General features: G+C 37.4%; 1 protein-coding gene across 4 annotated transcripts; it reads right to left on the minus strand.

Annotated features, from left to right (window-relative positions):
* Positions 1-633: 633 nt before the first annotated feature.
* On the minus strand, positions 634-26,332 carry sytl2a (synaptotagmin-like 2a). 4 transcript variants are annotated; one of them, XM_055023448.1, is made up of 17 exons: positions 26,288-26,332; positions 24,498-24,669; positions 22,290-22,444; positions 21,567-21,684; positions 18,807-18,876; positions 18,608-18,704; positions 16,477-16,668; positions 8,966-9,061; positions 8,585-8,652; positions 8,291-8,389; positions 7,425-7,582; positions 7,197-7,299; positions 6,150-6,311; positions 5,987-6,083; positions 5,807-5,912; positions 5,330-5,535; positions 636-1,632 (listed from the first exon to the last, which is right to left on the minus strand). In XM_055023448.1, exons 2-17 carry the CDS (start codon positions 24,596-24,598, stop codon positions 1,484-1,486), a joined length of 1,977 nt encoding a protein of 658 aa, XP_054879423.1. In that variant the 5' UTR covers positions 24,599-24,669; positions 26,288-26,332; the 3' UTR covers positions 636-1,483. The 4 variants fall into 4 exon arrangements, with proteins under 4 accessions (XP_054879425.1, XP_054879423.1, XP_054879424.1 ...); XM_055023449.1 differs by having other exon boundaries at positions 24,498-24,626; positions 26,288-26,320; XM_055023450.1 differs by lacking the exons at positions 6,150-6,311; positions 26,288-26,332 and having other exon boundaries at positions 634-1,632; positions 24,498-24,710.
* Between the last annotated feature and the right edge of the window lie 363 nt (positions 26,333-26,695).

Here is a 26,695-nt window from a genome sequence, read left to right on the forward strand (position 1 = left end):
TCCTTTAAATCTCAACTAAAAACACACCTGTTTAGAATTGTATCTGAAATTTAATATGAAACAATGTATTGTTTATTCTATGATGCATGACTTTGTGTTTTTGTGTTTATGGTGTAAAGCACTTTGAAATGCCTTGCTGCTGAAATGTGCTAATCAAATAAAATTTCATTGATTGATTGATTGACAGTGTGAGTCAATGTCAAGCAGAAAGTGACTTTACTGCTGTTATCACAAGAAAGAGACTATATATTTACCATATTTATATTTGCTTACATATTTTAAAGCAAGAAAAATTCAACTGCTCAAGTCAACACTGCAAAAATATTACTTTATATGAGCACTAATTAATAACATTCTGCCTTGCCTATTATTTCTGTGCACTTTATAATCTCATTGAATAATCTGACCTCATTGTTGGTCAGCTTACAGAGTTAAAATCTTCTTAAGATAATTGCCGCTTAGAGAGTTAGGTTGCATCACAAAGCAGAGTACTACTGCATAATCAGCTCATGTAGTGACACGTACATGTCGTTACTTAATGAAACTCAGTTTTGCAGATAAAACTGAAATAATTTTTATATTCCTCTATTAATCATGGTTTAGTTTTTTTCTCTGATGTGGTTTTTATAGACTAATCACCAAGCTAAGAAAATATACATTGTTACCGCTAGAGACTGTCAACGTCATTTCATGAATAGTGGCGGACTACGTTTATGGGCAACAGTTTACTGTTTAAGGATAGTAAAGACAGTAGGGATGTGCTGCGGTGGCACAGGGGTAAAGCGCAGTCCATGCACGGAGGCCTTAGTTCTCAGGCTAATGACCTTTGCCACTTTCCTCTCTCATTACCCACTTTCCTGTCTGACCACTCTCCAATACAGATCACTCGAACCAATAAAACCTTTAAAAAGAAAAGATGGCATCGAGAATGCTACCCAAATCAGCTTTTTTCCCCCTGCTTTTTTCTGAGTGGCCCAATTATGATCTTTTAACCCAAAACATAAATCCAATTTGTGCCACTTCCATATCCAGTGGTTTTCAAAGCATTTGCCATTTGAACTTCGTGTCACATTTTATTTGGTTTTTAGTCGTTGATGTCAGACATACATCATAATTCTGCCAGAGATAATAAATCAGAATGTAAACAGTGACTGAAAATTATAATTATGAATTTATTAAGAAGTCTGTGTCACTGAAGTGCATCAGTGACACAGAATGAAAGAATACGAAATAATTTCATTGCATCACAGATAATGAAAAGTAAAAATCACACATTTAATCGGTATATTCAAATCGTGTTTGTATCATAATGGTCATAATTTTGTTGTGTGTTTTTTGGACGCTTTTATCTTAGGAACTATCATTCACCAGTTAGATATTATGTGGCATCTATTTCACATTTCTGTAACTAAGGTAACATATATATATACACATAACTTATACATAATAGTGTTATGCTGCTGCTCCCCCACATTATATTGTATCAGGCCGACATGCTCTTTGCCATCACCAACATTCTCAAAGGCAAAATATCTTCCACCCATTCTCCATTTGACTGTAGCATCTTGCACCATAAGTTTGCTTCAGTTGTTGTTGAATCCATCCAAGCAACTTCCACTCCATAACTCTTTCCTGAATAGACAAAAACAGAAGTGATTAGATGAGACAGACACTTCACTTTCTCTCATAATGTCACCATTTAAGCTGGAAACCTGCTTAGTTTGTGCTCAGTGATGACCCTTCTTTCTTCAAAAAATATTTTTAGACACCTGCTTTCGATTTTTCACTCCGCAAAGACTTACAATAGCGCTGACTTTTTATGGACAGTTTCTTTTTTGTCTTTTTCTATGACCATAGACCAGGGCTTAGAGCTCAAAGAACATTGGTAAGGACATGTTTGAGAATGATAGATGGGGCAACTCTCAGAACTTAACTACCAAAGAAAACTCTGCAGAATCAAGCCATGCTGTATACCGAGTGTTTACACATATGCTAGTGATGAAATTCCATTTATTTGCCTCTCTAATGGTACAGTTGTGATGTCATTCAAACCGTCACCAGCAGAATTTAAGCACAGCATTCCTGGCCCTTCCTCTGCCTGATGCCATCATGTTCTTCCCACATTCACTCAATATTTGACCTGCCACACCAGACACAATAAAATGCTGAACTTTTTATATACCGACACCAAGGAGACATCTACTTTTCCTCCTCTGGGGGGCTCAGATCACAACCTGGTATATCTTCTGTCTGTGTATAAACCCCTTGTATACAGACAACTTGTGATATGGACAGTGACACTTCACTCTATTTGCTTCAGAAGACTCACATAGCTCCCTCCAATATCACTCCCTATCCCTTTCAGGAAGTTAGAAAGTAGCTGCAAAAAAAAAAAAAAAACATAAAATCAAGGTGCTAAGGCTTGCACAGTTGGATGTCATCAATTGTGCAAACAACTATCTGGTGTTAAAGTACACATGTTCAACAATAACCTGAAGCTGGGGAAAATGCCACAGTTGTGGAAGACCTGTCTGGATAAAGACTAAATATGTCAAGGACCTCAGAAGCAACGGGTTGGCAGCATTGACCTGACTTTGGATGAAGTCAGGTCAATGCTCAGTCATCCTCATTTTCTGTTGGTGTTTTCACTGGATCCATTGTAGTTTACTTATTAGCCTGGCATCAAGGCAGATTATAACATCATTCATATCCTACACCGGACTCTTGGTCTTCCCTTGAAGAGTAAACTGGAGTGGAGCCATAACACTGATGCTCTTTACAGGAAGGGTCAGAACAGAGAGAATAAAAAATCATGCTGCCTTTCTTTTTTTTATTGTGTAAGCCTGCAAAGACCTATTTTGACCTACAAGCCTTTCTCCTGTGGACAGTGGAACGTTATGGGGTGGACACACAGGGAGCAAAGAAAGACAGCAAAAGGTGAACTTTTTCCATGACAGCAGACAGCTACAAAAGTTAAACATTTTTCAACTTTCTTGTGTTGTGTCACTTGCCTGCATTTGAACAAATATGTGTATGAACTCAAACTGCCACATGCATGAATTACATCAAATTGCTCAATTGTGTGAGGGTAATGATGATGCACAAATTCCATTGTAAATAAATTGTTAGGGGAAGATGATTTCTAAATTAACGTTTAAAACAAAATGCATAGATCCTGCTGCTTATTGGGACTTGACCGGAGAAGTCATTGAGATATATATATATATATATATATATATATATATATATTATTTTTTTTTAAAACTGATGCCTTATGTATTGAGCTATCCAGTCAGCATATATATATATATATATATATATATATATATATATATATATATATATATATATATATATATATAGTTGCCCGAGACTGCAAAACCCGACACACCAACCTGTGCATGGCTTGGATCGATTACAAGAAAGCCTATGACTCAATGCCGCATACTTGGATCATTGAATGCCTAGAGATGTATAACATCAACAGGATTCTGAGAGCCTTCATTGCAAACTCGAAGCTGTGGAAAAGCACCCTTGAAGCCAACTGCAAACCACTTGCACAAGTGTCCATCAAATGTGGCATATACCAAGGAGATGCTCTGTCCCCGCTACTGTTCTGCATAGGCCTGAACCCCCTCAGCCAAATTATCAACAAGACTGGCTACGGATACCGACTCAAAAATGGGGCCAACATCAGTCACCTCCTCTACATGGATGACATCAAGCTGTATGCCAAGAGTGAGCGAGACATCGACTCACTGATCCACACCACCAGGATCTACAGCACGGACATTGGGATGTCATTCGGACTAGAGAAGTGTGGTCGGCTGATCACAAAGAGGGGGAAGGTGATCCACACAGAAGGAGTCTAACTCCCACAAGGAATAATAGCAGACATAGAGGACAGTTACAAGTACCTAGGTATACCACAAGCAAATGGCAACCTCGATGAGGCCACAAGGAAAGGAGCCACAGCTAAATACCTCCAACGAATAAGGCAAGTCCTGAGAAGCCAGCTCAATGGCAAGAACAAAATCCGTACGATAAACAGCTATGCCCTGCCAGTAATCAGATACCCTGCTGGAATAATCAGCTGGCCAAAGGAGGAGATAAAAGCCACAGATATTAAGACTAGAAAGCTACTAACCATGCATGGAGGGTTCCATCCCAAATCCAGCACCCTGAGACTGTACATGAGCCGCAAGGAAGGAGGCAGAGGACTAGTGAGTGTGAGAACCACTGTCCAGGACGAAACAACTAAGATCCATAAATACATCAGGGACAAAGCCTCAACAGACAATGTGCTCAGTGAATGTCTCAGACAACAGGGAACGGAGGTTGAGGTGCCAGAGATACCATCATGGGAGGACAAGCCCCTACATGGGATGTACCACCAGCAAATAACCGAAGTGGCTGATATCAGTAAATCCTACCAATGGCTGGAAAAAGCTGGACTCAAGGACAGCACAGAGGCCCTCATCCTGGCCGCCCAGGAACAGGCCCTGAACACCAGAGCAATAGAGGCCCAGATCTACCACACCAGACAAGACCCAAGGTGTAGGTTGTGCAAGGAGGCCCCTGAGATAGTCCAGCATCACAGCAGGGTGCAAGATACTGGCAGGGAAAGCGTACATCGAGCGACATAACCAAGTGGCAGGCATAGTGTACAGAAACATCTGTGCAGAATATGGACTGGAAACCCCGAGATCAAAGTGGGAAACACCCCCAAAGGTGGTAGAGAACACCAGAGCTAAGATCCTATGGGACTTCCAGATCCAGACAGACAAAATGGTAATGGCGAACCAACCAGACATTGTCGTAGTGGATAAACAACAGAGGAAAGCCGTTGTGGTAGATGTAGCAATACCAAGTGATTGCAACATCAGGAAAAAGGAGCACGAGAAACTGGAGAAATACCAGGGCCTCAAGGAGGAACTGGAGAGGGCCTGGAAGGTGAAGACCACAGTGGTGCCTGTGGTCATCGGGGCCCTCGGGGCAGTAACCCCCAAACTGGAGCAGTGGCTACAACAGATCCCAGGAACAACATCAGACATCTCAGTCCAGAAATGTGCAGTCCTTGGCACAGCCAAGATACTGCGCAGAACCCTCAAGCTCCCAGGCCTCTGGTAGAGGACCCGAGCTCAGAGGATAAGAACCACCCGCGGTGGGTGAGAAGGGAATTTTATATATATAATATATATATATATATATATATATGTAACACATACACACACATATACATATATTGCAATGGTTTATGTGTCATCTCCCAATAAGGATCAGGATGGGTTAAAATGGTAAGTATAGAAACAGTGGATTAAAATACAACCTGTCCCCGGTCCAAGCCTTACACCACCTATGAAGTGGTTTTGCAGCCGATTATGATTCCATACTGTTATCTCTGCACAGGCCTCTCCAAGATCCTCCAACCGGAAACCGTCATACATCATGGTGTGGTTGAACAAAGGATTAGCTGTTCTTTTTACGACCCGTGTCTTCTGTCGGTTTTTCCGACTTGTGTCTGGAAGAACAGTGCTGTAGTAGCACCGTAGCAGTATGAGTCATTTTCAAATTTGAATAACAGAAAATCACTGACATGGAATCAAAAATAACTTTCGATTACATCAAGTACAGCAAGATCTAAAATAGACTTTTTCATTTTCATCATAACTTTTCTTAGATTTATTGTGTGTCAAACAGGAATGACTACAGTCTGCCATCATCGTTATGTAATGATTTACTCAGACATTAAAAACAATAAATCCTCATAATAGGTAGCAAAACAGTTTAGAAATTTATGTCGTACCACTTTAACAAGGGGTTGATGTTGACTCCTATGACTGGACAAAGATCCTTGCAGTCTTTCACCCAAATTAGCAGCTCCCCAGCCTCTCCTCTTTTATTTCCCTTACCTATGGATGGAATAATAGCTCATTTTCTCACTTAATTTTAAGTGAGAAAATATCTGCTAGTTTAGAACTCTCACCCTTGATTGTCTGTGACACAAATTTCAGGGCCACTCTCATCTTTCCACCATTTTCTTTTAGGTTTGAAGGAAGTTGTTCAAATATTTCTGCTGGAACCTGAAGGATGGAGTTCAGGTCAGTTAGGTGTAATCATTGCTGCAACATGAAGACAGGAGCAGTTACCTTGGCTTTTAATGCATATTCATTTATCTCTGTGTTGTCAATGTCCCATTCAGACAAATCCAAGTCTACATCACCCAGGAAGTCGTTCCGCCCAAAAAGGTCATTGTGCCACACTGAGACGTTCAAGATCTGCTTTTTCAACTCTTCAAGACTAATTTTAAACTATGAAAAAACAACAACAAAGTCAAGTGTGATGGAAAAAGTTGAGCAATTCATTTATTGTTACATAACAGCTGGTAATTATGAGTACTCAATGATATCACAAAAGGCTGTCAGGTGTTTGTTTTGCCTATCACAGCAGTCCAGCACATTTGTTAACTTGTACAAGAGACTATTCAATTTAAAAAGCTGCATCTACCAAAGACTAAAACACAAGTATTAGTTGTTGTCAACCAAGTAAATCAGCTTCCTTACTAAACGAGGAAATAATCATCATGCTGCCATACCACACGCACAGGCTCCAAACCTGTTCCATTTATGAATAATCAAGGCTTCTGTACTCACTGAAACCTTCAAACCAGCAGAACTTTTTCTATCATTCTGTAAGGTGAAGTAGTTCACCTCTATTTCTGATATGACAATCACCATCAGCTGTGGGACCTTTTATTGAAATGTGTGCCTATCTAAATCAAGTCCATCAAGTCAATTGAATTTACCACAGGTGAACTCCAGCTAAGTTCTACAAACATCTCAAAGATGATAGGTGGAAACAACTTTATTTTGAGCTTTAGGGCAAAGGCTAGAAATAAATAAGTAACATTTTTTTGCAAACATCTCAAACTTTTTTTCATAAGTTGTCATCCCATTGTCATAATGGAATATTTTTGTGTAGATTTTTTAAGAAATACATTAATTGAATACAATTTGGTATAAGACTGTTATATAACAATATGTGGAAAAAGTTAAGCCCTGTGAATACTTTCTAGATGCACTGTAAAAACCTGAGGCAAAAATTCAATATAAGTGATGAGAGTACACAACAAATGTTCACAACAAATGGTGTTTTGAGCACTTAAAAGGTAGGAACAAAACGCACAAGTGTCTCACCTTAAGAACTTCATTGTATGTTGGATGAAATGTCTTCTTTTTAACTGTGGTCTTTCTCTTGCCCAATCGTGTATTATCAGGAACAAGGTAGCACTTCACATACCTGCAAATATTTGGGCAGAAATAAAGGGTTAGGATTATCTAAAAGAGCTGGATAGAGTAGGCTCTTAGATTTTTGTCACATATTTTATTCTCACATTAAAATGGAACTTCACTGAGAAAACTTACAAGTCATAATTCTTTTTGGTTTCAGTCACAGCCAATCCACTGCACTTTACCACAAATACCTGAAATTCTTCAATCTTTTGGATGTAGTTCACAGCAAACTGAATGCTTCCTTGGACTTCCATGTCTAAAGGGTCAATGGTGCTTATGCTGCTGCTCATCTTGATCAGTCATGAAATGTCATAAAAAAGATTTAATTTATTTATGCTGCTGCATTCAATTCCAAAAGGCAAATGTTGTTAGCTCCTTAAAATAATGGTCTAAATCATTTTTTGACAAAAGTGACTTTGAAAAAAAAAAGAAAAATAAATAAATCATCACCTCTTTATGTCCAAAAGATGTTTTTGGCAAAAAAAAAAAAAAAAAAAAAAAAGACAGGCCATTATTTTAGGAAGATGTACACAAGACATTTTCAGACATTGTTAAAAGTGGAGAGGACAAGGCTTGATAAGGCAATGCACTTACAAAATATGTACGGTTTAAAGAGTCGTTGACACGAACCCCCCACCCCCCAAAAAAACCATAGTAGTCATTCAATGAAAGACTACTAGTTACCAGTTATTAACTGAATGAAACTGAATCCTGTCTCCAACCATCAGCTCCTCCTACTGGCTATGCAGTGAGTCTACGACTACTTTAACTCAGGTGACAGTGCCAATAGTTTTTGGTGTTCTGCCAACTTTGGAAGCTTGCAGCAGTTTTTAACAGTTTAACTGGCTTCCTAGAAATATAAAATTTTGATGAATTCACTTAACAGATGTCTCTTGCCATGCGTTTGTTCCTGTCAATATTTAACAGTTTTGAAAATCCCATTCCATCCTCAATACCCATAATGTGTTGACAACTCAGTAAGCAATGTATAGACATACAGATGATATGGAGGCCATTGCTGAGGACAGACTTGAATTGGAACTGTTGGCATTTATCCTGCTACTCCAGGTGCTTCTTGATGGGCTGTCGTAATCTGTCTGATAGTGTCAACAAGTAGAAAGAAACAACTGGAAAATATTAAATATAATACAAGGGTCAGGACACTTAGTATGAAGATATGCAACATTTAGACCAAACTTTTCTGGGCAAGCAAATGCAACTCTAATCCACATGTAAAACAAAGAACTGCATTCCTCTGATTATCAAACAGAAGCTATTTCTAAGTTATTTACCTTTTGCTGCTGAAGACTGTGCACAGAAAAACTGCTTTTCATGGCAGTGGAGTTGGAAAGAACCTGAACTAATGATGGAAGGAAGTGAACAGAAGACATGGGTGACTTTTAATTTCAGCAAATAATAACATCTCATCAGTACATAAAGTATTCTACATGTTGAAAGGACACTTTAGACCAGGTCATGGAAACACCTTTTTAATCATAATACACAAGTAGTTCAATTTCAAACTTGAAATTATTGTGGGTTCTCTTTACTCCTTAGTAGAAACTAGGCACTAAAACTAAGACAATAAAAAATAAATCTTTTGTTGAATTCCAGGTTGTTGTTCAACAACAAAGAACAATGGTACACAAAAAAACATATTTCTTTCCTGTTACTTTTTTCTGAGGTGAAATTTTCCAAACTCTTAGATGAAGAGATGACTCTTGAGGATAATTGTGCCAGTGCTGATGTAATAGGGTTTTCAGCACAGCCTAAAAAACAAGAAAAAATTTTATTAAACATTTCAGTAGAATCTGCTCACTCACACTCACTGAACACTTTTCTTCTACTCAACTGCCCAGAAGTACTGCTGGTCATAGCACTCTGAAATATCAGACCACAAAATTTGACCATTTGATTTTGCATTTAGTAACATTTAAAAAAAAAAAAAGAAAGAAAGAAATTAGAGGCTGTTTGATCAGAAAAACAAAGCATTTCAACTGGCGACCTGTTCAGGATGTACAATGCCTCTCTCCCATTGGCCGCTGGAGTCAACCACTTTGCTACCCCACTAAGGATAAGCATGTAAGTATTTTGTGTCAATGGCACTTTAAACTGTGAAAACTGTGGAACTGGAGCTGTAAATTATGGTTTATACAAACTAAGAACTCGTACTCAGATAACTCTGGTCCCCTTGGTTTCCAGCTAATATTCTGGGGCTTCCTGCAATTTATGGACAGTTTTGCTGTCCACAACAGCATCTTTTTGTTGTTGGAAAGAAGGAATGTGGGCTTTCCCTCGTTGCCCAATATGATGCTAATTGTACTGTGGGATTAAGGCTCTTGACAATTGTGTAAGCGGTTTCATTTTCTATAAAGTTTGTTTGGATTCAAAAAGGAAAATTTTCACATTCTCGTTTGATTCAGCTGACCATGACATGTTTATCAATCTATTTGTGTCATTAAATGGTGTGATGGTGATAGTGAGGCAAACGATTAGAGACCCAGGATAAGGTGAAAAGAGATTGTTAAGAATTAAAAAGAGGAATAACTCGATATAGCTCTTTAATTAATTCTCTGTCCTAGGTTCTTGTGTCTGTGTACGTGTGCAGAGAGAAAAGAGCAATCATACGATGTCAGACTTCAGATATTCAGAGTTTTATCCAGAGAAATTCAATGCAAGAAGAATGTTACAATAAGCACCTCACCTAGATCATCAAAAGTCCAAGACGTGACAAAACAGAGACAAAGAACTGAGTAAAAAGACAAAAGATGCATCTTCCGGGAAGCTCTCACTCAGCACAAAGAGATTCGAACTTCTGCTCTAAAACAAACCATTTTATAGAATGTGTATTCTCCTCATTTAAATATATGCATTAGGAGGTGTGTTTTTCCTTTGTGTGGGCTGTCTTAAATGTTAATTTTATTACCTCCTGCTAAAGAGCCCCAAAGGCAGATGGATTGTCAAACTGGGTCTCTGCCGTACCAGGCGTCTCCTGCAACTCTCCCTGAGCTAAATTACGACCTCTGTCTGTTTTAGTTTTCTGCCTCAAATGATTCCACAAGAAAGTAGTTTGTATTTTTAACCAAGCTTGCACAAAATGTAATGCTAAATAATGATGATAAATTGGATCTAAAACTAACTAATTAAAAACATGCTTTTTAATGCTTAAAGAAATATACCAATATGTTTGATTATATGTTGTAACAGACTTCTATAGTTTTTAATGTTTGCCTGAACTATTCAACCCTGAGTAAAGAATTTATTGCCCTGATAGCCAATACACTCCCTGTCTGAAATGTTCCTTAAGGAGTAAAGACTGCTTTCTGATTAGAAATTTATGTAAGTTCAGAGAGTCACCAGTTGTCTTAGTTTGGATTTGTATCTAAGTTTATCTTAACCTAAAAGTTAACTTATGTACTATTGTGCTACTTTAAAATTCTATTTCAACAAGATTTAATTACGACAATTGTAACCTACAAGTTACTTTAAATACACTTAATAATAGCAAAAGGCAGGCAATTTAATTTACTTCTCTAACGAGCACCAATCCTATAAAAGTATATCTAAAAACAAGTTGGGCCTATCAAAAGACTCTAAATTATAAAGAGCCTAGGTGTGAACAAAGTGTCAACAAGAAAGAGTAAAATTTAATAATAAAACAATTGTGGATCCACATATACAATTGTAACAAAATAGCGCGCGTTTTTTTAAAAACAGAAAATAAAATAAATAACAGTCTGTTCCAACGTGTCAGTCGATCCTCTCAGTATTTCAAGGATTGTGACCAGTCGGGTCACTATCTAAAATCTCACTGGGTTCTCTGGGCCGAGGCTCGCCATCCAAATTCAGAAGTGAGTCTTGGAGTCTGAGGGCACTCCAGGCCAAAGGTGCACCGTAATCAAAAAAAAAAACCTGGCCAACGCTCTGACGGTGTCTGACTCTACCGGGGATTTTTTTTTTCCAGTCTCAGCTGCTCTCAAAGAAACGTTTCTCCAGATTTTATCATCTCTCTCAGGCTCTTAACGAAAACGACGATCAGCTGTTAGTTCTCAGCCGCGTCTGACGCGTTCTGAGTAGAATCACAGCGCAGTAGTGAAAGGGGCGGGACAATCAACCCCATTGGCTGATGTAATGTCAGACCACGCCAGCCATTGGTTGCCCAATCCATCAGCAAAACAATCATTAAAGTTTTTAACGATGTTTTTAGCACGTTTGGATATATCTTTCTTAGCAAAGTAAAACACAAAATCTATTTATACTTTCCAATCTTGTGAAACAAACAACACACACAAAAATTCCCATCAAATTAACATCACCAACTTCCACCTGTGTTCTTAACACTGGGTTACACAATGATAAAAAAAACACAATACCAAACAGGTCCACGGCCAGGCAGCACAACTGAACTGAATCCAGGGCTCAACACTGGTCCAACGGTGTTTTGGTAGCACTGGTCAAACAGGTGGACAAGGTGACGTTTATGTGAATAAACGACAAGGAACAAAGGACACAGGAGGGACTAAATAGAGGGTAATCACAAAGACGAGACACACCTAAGAGTAATTGAGGGGAAGACAGGACAATGAGGAGACTAAAGGACACAGAAAACTAAAAATAATAAACAGAAAAACAAGGAACATGACATTTTGGTTTAAAAATAATTGTAATGTCTTCATCAGAGTTAGTGTTTTATTGCACTTTGTTCAGTTGTTTGTGGAGACTTCTTCCTTCATCTCGTTCCTGATATTGGTTTACTTTTCATCTCTCGCTCCCCTCTCTTCACCTCCACCTTTCAAACCACAAGCTTCGTCTGCTTATTTACTTATTTCTAAATAAACTATGAATTTATTTAGAAATAAGTCTATACCCTCTTAGTTTTTTGTATCTTGACTCCTTGGACATTTAATGTTACACCCCCACCCAAGGAATAAAAGTTTCATAATTGGTGGGACGATAAACAGGGACGTATTTCTTAAGAGCAATTTGGGCTGGCAAAGTTACGGTGAAATGTCACAAAAATTTGGTTTAAAAAGTTTTTTATGTGCTGCTGAACCAAAAATGACTAGTAAGGGTTGGACTCTCCAGTTCGGTGCTCAACTGGTTTGAATCTTACATAAAGAACAGGGATTTCTTTGTTTCAATGGGAAACTTCTCATCAAAGACGTCAAAGGTCACATGTGGGGTACCCCAAGGTTCAATCCTAGGACCCCTCTTATTCAATATTTATATTCTCCTACTAGCTCAGGTTATAACAGGAAATAATATTAGCTACCATAACTATGCAGATGATACTCAGCTCTACATTATGATGTGACCTTTGACCCCATCCAATCACTGAATAAATGCTTAGGACAGATAAATGTGTGGATGTGCCAAAACTTTCTCCAGCTGAACAAAAACAAAACTGAAGTCATTATTTTTGGACCTAAAGAGGAACGATCTTGAGCTATATATCTAGAGCTATAGATCTAGAGTCAATACACAGCTTCAGTTATTACAACTAAAACCTAACGATCAGCCCGAAACCTGGGAGTAGTGATGGACTCAGACTTGAACCTTGCGAGCCACATAAAGACGATTACAAAGTCGGCCTTTTATCACCTGAAGAACATCTCCAGGATTAGAGGACTAATGTCTCAGCCAGATCTAGAGAAACTCATCCATGTGTTTATCTTTAGTCACATTGATTATTGCAACAGCGTCTTCACAGGCCTGTCCAACAAATCAATCCTCCAGCTGCAGCTGATCCAGAAGCTGCTGCTCCTGTTCTCACTAAAACCAGGAAGATAGAGACATAACAGCAGTTTTAAAGTCCCTCCACTGGCTCCCTGTAGCTCAAAGAATAGACTTTAAAATACTGTTGTTAGTTTATAAATCACTGAACGGTTTAGCACCACAATACATCAAAGATCTGCTGTTGTTGTATCAACCTTCCAGAATCTCAGGTTCTGGTTCTGCTCTGCATCCCCAGAACCAGAACCAAGAAGCAGCTTTCAGCATCTATGCACCAAAAATTTAAACAAACTTCCAGAAAACTGTAAAACAGCAGAAACCCTGACTTCTTTTAAATCTCAACTAAAAACACACCTGTTTAGAATTGTATTTGAAATGTAATATGTAACAATGTATTGTTTATTCCATGATGCATGACTTTGTGTTTATGATGTAAAGCACTTTGAAATGCCTTGCTGCTGAAATGTGCTATACAAATAAAATTTGATTGATTTATTGATTGATAAGTGGTAACTGTTGAAATGTAATTTTAAATTAGCACAATAGTACACAGGGTAACTTTGATGCATATGAAATATACCATGGAAAGTTAGAGTACACTCTATGTTCACATAAATTTAGATAAAGATCCAAACCAAACCAACTGGCCACTCTCTGAATTTACATAAATCTATAAGGAGGGTTTATAGTGGAACTCCCTTAACTGCTATACAGACAGGGAGGCTGTCTGCCAGGCAATTAACAAATTCTTTTGGTATGGTTCAAAAGTTCACTAGGACATTAAAACGTTTTAAATAAATTTTATCCATACTAGAATTAAATATATCTTAAAAGATTTCCTTAATCATTAAACAACATGTTTTGAATTAGTTACTTTGTAATCACACTATTTGCATGCATTTTATATTACTGAAATACAATAGATTTAGGAAAAACTATTTTACTTTAAAAATATTTCTGATATTCTCAAAAAGAGTTCTTCTTTAAACAGAAAACACTTTAGTTCTTAGATCCAAACTTATAGTTATTATTTAGCATTAGATGTTGTGCGAGTTTGTTTAAAAATACAAACTAGTTTCTTGTTGAATCATTTTGAGGCAGAGATAACGCTCCAGCTGCACGTCATAAATCACGTATGGCCAGTAGGCTGGAACGAGAAGAGCTGGGTGTTTTAGCAGGCCCCAGAGGTAATAAAATTAACATTAAGACAGCCCCCACAAAGGGAAAACACACCTCCTAATATGCAAATGTATGAAATACACAGTCTTATAAAAGTTTTCGTTTGCAACAGAGAATTCGAATCTCTTTGTGCTGAGTGAGTGATTCCCAAAAATGCATTTTTTAATTTCTTTTCAACTCGTTGCAGTTATTTTCTATTTGTCATTTTGTGGACTTTTGATTTCTGGGTGAGATGCTTATTGTAATATTCTTTTACGTATTTGAATTCTCTGGATAAAACTCTAGATATCTGAAGTCTGAGGTCGTATGATCGCTCTTTTTCCCTGCGCATGCTTAGACTCCAGAATCCGGGAAAACAGAGGAATAAATCAATGAGCTAAATCAAGTTCTTCCTCTTTAATTCTTAACATAACCCACACCAAACTTGTTTTTCTCAGTAAACAAACGTTTGATACCTATAAAAGTCAAACTAAAATTTAAATATTTAGATGCAAGTTTGGTTCATTGTCACTGATCTCATCTCTGCCATACCTTTACAAAAGCACAAAGGTTTTTCTAGAAAAATGTTCAGATTTTATTTTGTGATTGTAAAGGCTCTATGTTGAATAAAGTTGAAATAAAGATAGCATTTTTTTACTGCCAGCTGCTCTCTTCTATTGCCCCTCAGCTCTCAGCTCCCACACACCGAATCATCAGCCATTCTCAACATTTAGCCTCTCCCTCCAGGTTCAAACTCTTCTCTCTTACAGGAGTTAAAGAACTAAATATGATGGAGATATTTGCTACTTTGGACAAAAATAGAGTTTAAGTCTATCAAAGCAGTTTTGACTTCTAAGAGGGCTGAACAGTGGAGTATTTGGTAGTACTGTTGTCTTGCAGGAAGAAGGACCTGGGTTTTAATCCTGGCCCTATCTGCATGGTGTTTGCATGTTTTCTCAGGGGTTTTTTTCCCCCTTTTGCTGCAGACCTACAGCTAGCTCTTCCCTTCAGATGGTTCTGAAAAAGCCTATGCCGTTACGCAATGCTATTGTTGCTCCTCCTACATTATGCTTAATTTTTCTTAGATGAATGGTGGCTTTATTTTGTTCTGAGTTTCTTTTACCTTTTCACATTGATATTGTTTAAATAGAAAGGGTTCTGGGGCGTGCTGTGGTGGCACAGGGGTTAGCACGCCCCACGTTTGGAGGCTTCAGTCCTCGATGCGGACATCGCGGGTTAGACTCCTGGTCCCAGCGACCTTTGCCGCATGTCTTCCCCCCTTTCCTCGCCCTGCCTACTGTCGAAAATACGAGCCACTGGCGCCACAAAAACTCTTCGGAGAAAAAAAAATTAAAAAAAATAAATAGAAAGGTTTCTTTGATGATTTATTTGGGGGGAACCATTCTACACTTTTCCTAGATTGGGGAAGTCCAAAACCCTCCAAGTCCCCTGAGATTTTCAGCCATGCCCCCATATGTTCCACATGACTGCCTTGGGGAGATAACGCCCTTATTGATTGAAGTGCCATCTGTGGTTAGAACTGGACTGTATGTTAGACTGAAAATCGCTATTGTCACTTTCCTGAAATAATGGCTGAAGTAATTTTTCTTTTTGACAAAAACCAGAAAAGTTCATTTTTATGTACGGCCACATGTTTCAGCTGAGAAAACAATTCCTCAGCTGACATGGATTTAAGGAGGTTGTAGTTTCTTTAAATTAAGTGTTGTTCTGTGTTACACATTTTATTGATTTGGTCTCATTGAAAAATGTGGCCAAATCATTATTTTCTTTGTCTATATTAAAACTTTTATCTTAAGCAAATTTGTTGCATATTTCTTTGTAGCCTCTCAGAGTAAAAATCCCCTGCTCCTCCCTTTGCATTTGGTTGTTTTCTTCTTCTTGAAAAACTTTGATGATAATTATGTGACGGCCCTGTTGTCACAGTCCTGTGCGTGTCATGTGATTTACTATCAATTAAGGTCCTCAATGTGGGAGGCGCTTCCATCACCTGGATGGTATATAAGGAGTGCCGTTCCATTCATGGGTGTGACTGCAGAAGCCACCACGCGCACACGACCCGGAGATCCAGGCTGAGACCAGGCTGAAGGGGCCTGGACTGATGTCTCCTAGACAAATCAATTCTTTTAAAAGTAAACGCCTTTTATGGGCTTAACATCGCTGGTTGCCATGTCCCCCTAATTTTTGTTGCGGCTTCCTGAGCCGGGCCGTAACAATTAAGTTTTGATGCTATCTTTTGATGCTACTTTTGAATTGTTGTACAGCAATGGCTTACTTTGTGAGGACGTTTCAAGAGAGTAAATGTTGTGCCTGGCTTCAGAACTGCAGTGACAATCCTCTTCAGACTTTATGTGCCCCTGAACATGCTTATCTGGGTCATGTGCAGCCAAAACATACGTGGGCTGCACGTGAGCCACTAGTGTACTATCCAGAACTAGTGGCTCCGGATCGGATTGCTCCGATACAACTGCAAAAAAAAAGAAAAAAAAAAAAAAGAGGATTTAAGATTTGATTTCTAAACAATAGTTAATATTGCATCCTATTTGGTCTGAGTGTGTAACTGACAAATAGACTTGGATCATTTGACTGATATCATGATTCTGGGTTCTTGGGTTGGGTTTTGTTTATTTGTGTGTTTCTATTCTTTCTGAGTTTAATCAGTTATGTTCTAGTTCGCTTTAGTCCAGCTCTTCTTGGTCATCTGAGTTTGTTACTTTGTTATTTTGGTTAGATCTCATTCCTGTTTTCCTTTAGTTCAGCTTCTTATGGTGTTTTCCGGTTTCTTTTTTAATTTTTTGTCTTTCTAGTTTCAGTAGCTTTCACTTCATTAGGTCTATCCATGGGCTGTGCTTTACCCTGAGCCACAGGGTAAAGCATTTTGTTGAAACTTTAGATAATTTTGGTAGCATTTGTAAAGTTACACACCCAAAAATTGAAAGCAAAAATTTGAAGTATTTAGTCTAGGGGAAAAAAAATCAGAAAGTCAGACTTTCCCCTTATTATTCATTAATTTACAGATGTCAGTTTTAAACAAAATTTTCAATTATCAAGATAAGCACTTAATTTGAAGCTAATTTTGTTTACTTACTAAATATTTTCTTTTGTAGCTAAACAGTTAGTTTGTAAACTAAGTATTTAGTGGCAATTAAATATATTTTTTTAAACCATTACATTTGTAAATAAATGAGAAACATGATGAAAATATCTATGAACACCTATACCCTATTTTTTCAATTTTATAGCTAGCTAAATATCTCAAATAGTCACTATTAATTTTTGACGGTATAACTTTACAAATGGCATCCCATACACTTCAAAGTATTTCTACAATGTAATAAATCAATAGAAACATTTTTAACATTGCACAAAAATGCAAAGTAACTGACTTGAAGACCAAACTAAAATTTTGAATAAAAATTTCTACAAAGCACAGTCGTAGAGAGAACATAAAACCGGATCACACAGGATTATCTAAATACAAGTGTTTAAGGGCACACATGTAATCAATATGTGAAGATGACTAGTTTGAAACAAAAAAAATCACTAGTAATCAAGTTCAAGACTGGGTGTTGATCAGCTTCATGCTCCAGAAGATTGAGCTTAGATGTGCCTTTGAGTTCTCCCTCCTGTAAATCTACTTGGCTTTGTTGGAGCAAAAAGCTGCATGTGCAACTATCAGTATGGCACTTAAGGTAATTTGGACATTTTGCTGCAGGGTGTTTAATAGTTAATAGGTTTTTTTTATTTACAATATTCCCCATCCTTCCTTTCCAAAACACTCTCAGGAACAGAGCTTAAATCAAACTTGCTGCTCTCTGACCATTTTTGGTGGCCAGGTTAATTTGACTTTGTGGGCTTAGGTGATGCATTACGGACTCTGTGTTAGTGGCAGACAACATGTTCCCAGATTGCACCTGTTGGTCATGAGAACCAATACATCTTCCACTTGACCCATCTCCATTACAAAAAACAGACTGTGTTCTCATGCTGACTTGATTATTTGGACTCTTCAGAACTAGAATGGAAATACTCAGAGTAATTGCTCTGTCAACTCTATTTATCTTAGAGTTAATTACATTGGAAATGCAGTTTTCAGGTGAAAATATGGTCTCTGCAAGAAGTAAAAACAAATAAGCACACATCAAAAATATAAAATATAAAATAGACTTCTGATGTGATGACACAATATGAACCAGTGGAGTGTTTATAAAACGTCAAATATTTCAAAAAGAGTTATGTCCAGAAAGGTGAATTTAATGTGGACTTTATTAAATCTATGTAGGATTGAAATATTATGCTAAGGCTCAAACATAGTAAACCTCCATTGGTTAACACCCTTTAGCAAGATAGAGAAAACAAGACAGGCATTAGAAAAAAAGCATTGTAATTTTCATAAAATAACTCACTCTGGTTTTGGGACAAGGTCAGAGCTGTTGCTTCATCCAATAACTGGATTTTGTTTTCCTCAAAAATCTGTTCACTATTAAATGGATTCCTTCTCACCTTTAAAAGAGAAAAAAAATGACAAACTTAACTTCAACAACACTAAGCAACATTACGTAACATTGATTTTTTTTTTTTCCTACTCCGACACTGTGTACCTACTTTCATTCGTGCTGATGACACAACTGTTGGAGCATCACTTAAGGTTTTATAGAAATGATCAATTTCATGCCTGTCCAGAAGAACACAAGAAAAGTGTTAATCTTTTGTGATAGCTCCATCCATTCATCCATCCATCCATCCATCCATCCATCCATCCGTCCATCCATCCATCTATTCCGTCCGTCCGTCCGTCCGTCCATCCATCCATCCATCTCCCTTCAGAATGTCTTTTCGTCTTCTCCAGGCGACATGCCTGGAATATCTCACCAGGCATTTTGTTGATCTCATCCTAACAAAATGCCCAAATCACCTCAATCAACTGATTGAGGTGATTTGGGGATGTTGAGGAGCAGATGCTCTCTGATAACCAAGCTCCGCACCCTATATATCGCCTGTATATGCAATCTCATTCTTTTGGTCACTACACTGAGTTCTTGACCATAGATGGGGGTAGGAATGTAGATGACCATGTTCTGTCAGATCAGCATACCCTGTCAGATTAACATATGCATTGCACAAACTGACAGTTGTGTCTGTCTGACAAGTATGTGCTGTGGTTACAACTTGCTTTTGTTTAATCAGCAACATGACGCAGAAGTTAGATTGTCATGAACATTGTTAAAAAAGTGTATTTGTTATTAGTAGCAAATTGAACTGATAGAGTGATATGCGTATGTCGTTCTGACAAGGGTAGAATATTTTCTACAGGTTGGGAATAAGTTTCTGCCCCAAGTGAAGACGTCGAAGTAATTTGTCTTGTCCACAAATGAGGGAAAAATTGGAGCGGGAAATTGTGTTGATGCAGATGCACCAATGTGCGTCTGGTACCCTCCTACCCACCAAAGACTCTGCAAGGGACATTCACCCCTGGAGCCTTGCCACCTAGGAGCTCTTTCATCACTTCAGTACCAGAGACTAGAGAATCTGACCCGAAGACCCTACACTGAGCTTCCTCTTCGTTTTATGGAGTTCACAAGAACAAAGTTAATAGGATATTTCATACTTCAGAAGAATTCAAGAGAATTTCTTGTAAATCTTCCTTCTGGCACCATTTGTAGATCACAACTGTCACCACACAAATAAAATATCCTATTCAGATTTGTCAAGGACAAGCTGCAAGAACTCAAGAATAATGCAGTTTTGTTTCTCTGACTATATGTCTTGTGGTTAAACTGGCCAGTACTTCTGTAGTTCTTTATCTACTCGAGAGAACACCCAAGTACTTTGTAGTAAATTCATTCAATAGTTCAAGCACACATTCGCATCCAGAATATTTATAGTTTGCTACTGTGCAAGTAAATTTGTTTCAGTGTTTTAAAAGTATGTTTTTCCTTTTTCTGTACTATAAGTATTACTGTATTGCTAGTACAGGCCAATACTTATTTAGCTGGTATGAGCTTAACAGAAAAGCTGTGCATACCTGAAAGGAGCTTGAGATCTTTCTTTTTCAGTCGTGAAAAATACCATCATGTGATAGTTCTAAGAAGATTATGAAGAACTGTTGGAGCCATTCATCCCTGAGCTATGTTAATTTACCCCTTAAGTCAAATCACAATCAAGCAAGCATGCTGATCATAGCATGCTGGGCCTCCATCCATTACTACAGGAGGCTGGTACATGAACAACAATTAACCCATTTTAAGTGTTAGAAAGAAGAAGTTACACTGTATGATTATGTGACGTAATGATAATAAAGAGGACCCATTAACAGAGGTCAGTCTTTTCAATGGAAGGTGCTGCATTGGAGAGGATCTCCTTATGAAACAGCTCCCATCTGGCCCTTACCCCTCACCTCTGCTCCTCATGTACACACACCCATGCACAAGTGCACCCGCACAAATTCACGCATGCGGGCGCGCACACGCACGCATGTACAAAGTGGGGTGAAAAACTTTTGCCCACTTCCTTATTTCCTTTCTTTTGCATGATTTTTCACATTTAAGTATTTCAGGGGTAAGGCAAGGTTAGGTAATTTATATAGCACATTTTCAGCAGCAGGCCATCAAACCAATTTAAATCCTTGTATAATTTTTGTAATTCAGCATTAAATGCAATAGCATCTCAATAGGATTCAGGTCAGGACATAAACTAGGCCACTACAAAGTCTTATTTTGTCTTGTCATTTTTAGAGACTCACCGATCTGTTATTAATAACTGTAACAGTCTGATATTGAAAAAAATTCTAGATCGAGTCTAGATAATATGCCCTATTCATTAGAGCCCATATTTTTTTTTCCTTTTTTATGTTAAAATATTGTAAATCATATAAAATATGCATATATATTGTACATTTTCAGACTTATTTGAAATTAATTTAATTGTCACAAAACATTAAATTGTATTTTATTTTGAAAAATCAACCCTGTCGGTGCGATTCCCTACACACCCCTTTTTTAAGGGGCGTGAAGAGAAAACCTAAAAATCATTATTGTAAAGGGCTTTCTTGGGTATTTACATGACTTTAATTTTGTTTTAGGACAATAAGTTTCAAGTTTTAAGTAAGCACATGGCTGATTAACATCTCCAACACGTCACTGAACACAATGATAAAGGGTGTTAGAAAAAAAAGGAAAAAACATACTTCAGAGATAACATTTATAATGTAGATATTGGAATGAAAACAATGCCAAGATTTCAAACAAACATGCTTGAGACTTAATCATATCGGAATTCCTCCTACGTGATGGGAGGAATTTATATCTAGAGGAATAACTGTTGGTGTGTCTTAAAACTATACATTTGATGCAAGTTGTTGCTCACCCATCAGTGTTGAGCTCCAGCTTGGGTTCTTCACTGCAGAGAGCAGGCAGGTCAAACGCTTCTCTTTTTTCACTGGTTACAAAACTGGACTTTTCAGACATTATGTGAGAGATCTCATCTACAAATGCACAGCTTGAGTTAAAAAGTTTCTCAATTATTATGACACACACAGTGTAATATTTAGGCATTTATGAAAGCAAATCCACAACAATGTACACCTTTGCTATTTGTTTAATTTATGGTATTGGTTCACCTCGATGTTCAATTCAGTTCATTGCAATTTATTCATGGTATGTATTTAGCACCATATATCATCTCAACATTTTCTAAAGAAACACAGCTAAATATATCCAGTCAGTCTTGCAGAAATGATTGGGTAAGGAGGTGAAATGTGATGGAAAGTGTGTTGGTCTACTTACGAAAATGACAATGGCAGTTTCACATCACACTGTGTAAAACAAACTAAGACCTTTGAGAAACTCATCTTTGCAAGTAAGATCCAATTGAATTTGAATCTGCTTGCATGAATTAATTGGATTCATTCATGTAAAATATTAATATATTAGGCATTCACTAAACCCTAATATGTCTGTATATTAATTGGATTTTCTTTTATGAAAATGACTCGAGACAACTTTTTTTTTGTGAATTGCCACAACATAGATAAACTGAATTTGAATAAATGCAACCATATTGCCAAAACAAAAGCAGTTTAAGACTCACCTATAGTCAGTGTCTTAGACGTGTGTCTCATGGAGGCCCTGATGACCTCGGGGGCATGGACACACTCTTGATGACGAAGCTGCTTGGTCTCATAGAACCATTCTCCAGTAAGGTATTTTAGCTGAATTTTATCTGCAACAGTCCTCTGTAGGTTCCTAAGTACAGACAAGGTGAAATGAGATGGTGTCCAAAATTTTCTCATTACCCACATCAGCACCTTTCGTGTATTCTAAAAATAAATAAATAAAAACAGTTACGTTTAAACTGAATCCTAAGAAAACCAAAAAGTATTTTCTAGATTTGAGAAATTCCAATCCTTTTAAATGTGTACATAGTACAGAAACCACTTTGCTTAGCATATTTAATATTCTCCTTCTAATGGTTGATTCAGGGGACATTGTCGTCTTATTATTAGATTTAAGTCCAGCGTTTGATACCATTGACCACAACATCCTGTTATTTCGATTGAAGCACTGTGTTGGTCTTAAAACTGGTTCTCATCGTATTTGAAAGACAGACGTTTTTCTGTACAGTGGTGCGTTCATAGCACTGTTGCCATACAGCAAGAAGATCCTGGGTTCAATTCCCAGCCAGGGGTTTTTCTGCATGGTGTTTACATGTTCTCCTTGTGCATGCCTGGGTTCTCTCAGTCCAAAAACATGACTGTCAGGTTAAGTGGTCTCTCTAATTTCTCCACAGGTGTGTGTGTGTGGTTGTTTGTCCTGTCTGTTTCTGTGTTGTCCTGTGACAGGTTGGCGATCTGTCCTGATCTCGGCCGAAACGTTCGCTGGTGATAGGCACCAGTACCCCTCCTGACTCCACCAGGAATAAGGGTGAAAAGAAAATGGATGGATGGAAGTTTTTCTGTTCATCTTGATCACTGTTCCTCTGTGGTAGCACCCCTAAATTATGGAGCACCTCAAGGTACAAATTAAGGCCCTATTTTATTTATTTGTATTTCCTGCCTCTTGGACATATTTTTAAGAAATGTAATATCTCTTTTCAGTGCTTTGCTGATGTGCAAATATATAAACTCCACAAGGATGATTCCTTGCAGTCTTTAACAAACTGCTTAACAGAAGTTAGCCAATGGATGAACCAAAATTTTCTTCATTTAAATCAAAATAAAATTCAAACAATTCTGTTGGACAAAAGAGCCTTATCAGTAAACCTGATAAATTGTTGGTTCCCTCTTCTGTTAGGAATCTTGGTGTCATTTTTGACACTTGCCTTAAATTGGATAAACAGGTGAGCTCTGTTGACAAATCAAACTTTTTCCATCTGCACCTTCCAGCAAAGGTTAAATCTAGCTTCTGTCTTAAAGACTTTGAGAAATTTGCACTATACTTTTAGACTATTGCAACTCATTATATAAAAAAATAAAATTGTGAATAATTTTAGGAAAATAACTTATGAATGTAGCCATAGTCAGTGGATGAATTATAGGACATTGGTTGGAAAAACAGCCACTTCATTAACTACATACAAAGTTAATGAAGTGGATTAACTTTGTATGTAATAGAAAAGTTTGAAAAGGAATTGAATCAACTAACCAGCTTGAAAGTGTCAGGGAGGTAATCATTGACAATTGAGCTGCAGTACAGTTACAGGAGGCTTTTTGCTTCTCAGGTTGAAAAAGCTGGCAGTAACTGTATGGTCCTATTTTGAACCACATAGTGCATGAAATGTTTTACCATCTCTGATGCAAATACTTGGAAGTGTCTTCCATCAGGAATCTTCTGCTAGATTTTACAGAGCAGCTTGCAAGATGATCATGCTGAAAGTTACAATTGACCTCTGATACACCCACATGTTCAGATGCTAGAAGTGCTATTATTTACAAATATTATAATAGCGATGAGGTTGACATGAGAGTTAACCAAGATGTTGGGTTGAAATATAAAAAAAACCTGGATGCAGGGAAGTTGAAGTTAAAGTGACAAAAAAGTTTTTCTCTCTTTAAAGAACAGATTTATTATATTTATCTTGCATAGTTATTCTCTTTTTTCTTCAAATTATACATTGTTTTTTAAAATTTAAATGATATTACCATGAGTTAGTTCAATGCTTCAGTTTGTTTGTACTACATAGGACAGTTCAAACTGGGCTACACACATATTAAGTCAATTATGATGAGCAGGAACTTTTGTCTGCTGTATTTAAGGTATGTTGATGAACTGAACTAAATAATCAGATTTTGATACTCACTGGACCCGTTTCTCCTCAGCCTTTTTCAGCTCGGCATCTCTTTTCAGCACAGACATAATGGTCTTCTTCTCTTCGTCTGTCAGAAAACCTAAGTCGATCATGGTCTCTGCAGTCACCCAATGCACCGTCCTGCGTGAAGTTATCCACTTCAGTTTGACTCAGGTGGCTGGACCTTCCACATAAATTATGTCATAACATTGAAACATAAGCCAATCTACAACAATTATTTTAAGAACCTTGGGTTATAATAATGTAAATATTAATATTGAATGTAATAATTATGCTTCTGGACTGTGAGGTGAAGTTAGATTCTCCATGCAGAAAGACCTCCTTTTTTAGCCTTTTTGACTAAATCAAAGTTTCAATTATTTTGACAACTCTTGTGGAGAGTCCTTGGAACAGTCAGCTCAGAACAGCCACAAGTAGCTCGGGAACCAGAGACTCAGCTGAGCAGCTAGGATCAGTTACATCATACTAATGTCCAAATTCTGACTTCAGACTTCCAAAGTAAAGGAACTGCATGCAGCCTGAAAAAAATGTCAGTTCCAGCTGATTCTTGCCCTGTTAATTTTGCACAGGAACATTAAAAATTAAACAATTTATTTGCCAAAATCATCTTTAAAAACATCCACAGTAATACACTCATCAAGTTTGATTAAACATTTGCTTCCTTATTTATATTAAGTGTTGTAAACACACTGGATGTGATGCACCAGGGGATGCATCTCCATTTGTATTGTAAGTGAGTAAACTTTTATAAGTTCTGCAAATTACCCTTATTTTAAAAATGGGTAAAAGTAATTTTTCAAAAGGTGGAACTAATGCTATTTAGCTGCAGTGATGCTATGATCTTCCAGAGCATCATGTCTAAGCTTACATGTGCAGTGGTGTGATGCAAGTTGTAAACAATCCTGCATAGCATATTAAAAAATAGAAGCACTACATTTATTATAAAAAGGAATGTGGCACGTCCAGTTCCTGAAGTGTGAAGGCCTGGTTGTTAAAAATGGCATCCAGTTTTAAAAATAGCAGTCATTTCCTTGTTTTAATTGTAAGACTTCCCGGAGAGATCAGAATATTCATCTTCGGCTCTAAAGGTTTGTTCATTACCTCTTAAGCCACATTGGAGATGCCACTCTCCACTGTTAGTGTAGCTACTGTTTTGTAAGTTTTCTAGACTTCAAAGATAAGAAATCAAAAACAATTTAAATGTCTTGAAGTACTATTTTGTAACCTTTCCACAGTTATAGAAAGGTTACAGCTATGGTTAATCCCAGTTAATCAGCACTTTTTTGGTCTTTTGTAGAAAACTTTGTGCTCAATAGCTGAAATTGTTTTTGTGAGCAGGAAGAACAATGGCATCAATACTTGTTTGTACAACAAGCAAGTTGGTGAATAACAGCAAGTTGGTGAATAACAGCACAACTAACAATTGGCTGTTCAGAGTAAAACACCATCAGAACTGACAGCTTTAATAACTACTAACTGTTAACAAGAGATGCACTGTCTGAACAACTTATTACTTTCATACAGTCTAAGTTATTATAGGTTTAATTAGAGCAATGCTTTTGAAATATCAGATTTGTAATGTGTGATGTTGCATAGTTTTCTTTTGATAGTGATGGAGTGGAACAGGTAGCACTTTTTTATATTTGAATGTCTACAAAAGTTCAACTATTGCTTCTTTTGCAAATGAATCTTTTTTTAAACTTTCTGTTCTAAAAATTAAAAGGGACATTTAAAGCCATAAAGCATTTCACCGTACAAATTTAATATAACAAAAAACTTACCTTCCTCAGAAGCTCCTTAGTATGTGAAAAGTGAACTACGCTTGGCAGCTGTAGGAGGGAGGAGCTACATGAATAGTTTCAGAGAATGACTGGAAGGACTGCTGCCACATTCTTTCTTTGCACAATGGCACAGACCATAACAAGAACTAGAGCTCACTCTATCAAAACTGAATTTACTCATGTTGTCATTCATTACAGACTCCCAATATAACCTGATTATCTTGCAGCTATCGTTTTTGTATAAGGTTTTGTGTCTTTTTAAATATAACAATGACTTCCACTGATATTAGTCATGTAACCAACACAGCCAGCCTTTAACCAACTTTAGCAATTAAAATAACCACTTATTTTCCACCTCTGTAAACTTTTTCCATCAACTGTAATCTATACTTTGTACTCCAACAACAG

Source organism: Poeciliopsis prolifica, unplaced genomic scaffold (assembly GCF_027474105.1).
Source record: "Poeciliopsis prolifica strain line A6 unplaced genomic scaffold, Auburn_PproV2 SCAFFOLD101, whole genome shotgun sequence".
Taxonomy (NCBI): Eukaryota; Metazoa; Chordata; class Actinopteri; order Cyprinodontiformes; family Poeciliidae; genus Poeciliopsis; species Poeciliopsis prolifica.

Bases quoted from the DNA above. Each gene is read 5' to 3' on its own strand.
- sytl2a (XM_055023448.1), bottom strand. From the start codon at position 24,598: ATGATCGACTTAGGTTTTCTGACAGACGAAGAGAAGAAGACCATTATG. The intron at 18,877-21,566 runs GTGAGCAACAAC...TCTTCTGGACAG, and splicing joins CTGGAGCTCAACACTGATGG to GCATGAAATTGATCATTTCT. The intron at 5,913-5,986 runs GTGAGAGTTCTA...TTCCATCCATAG, and splicing joins TGTGTCACAGACAATCAAGG to GTAAGGGAAATAAAAGAGGA.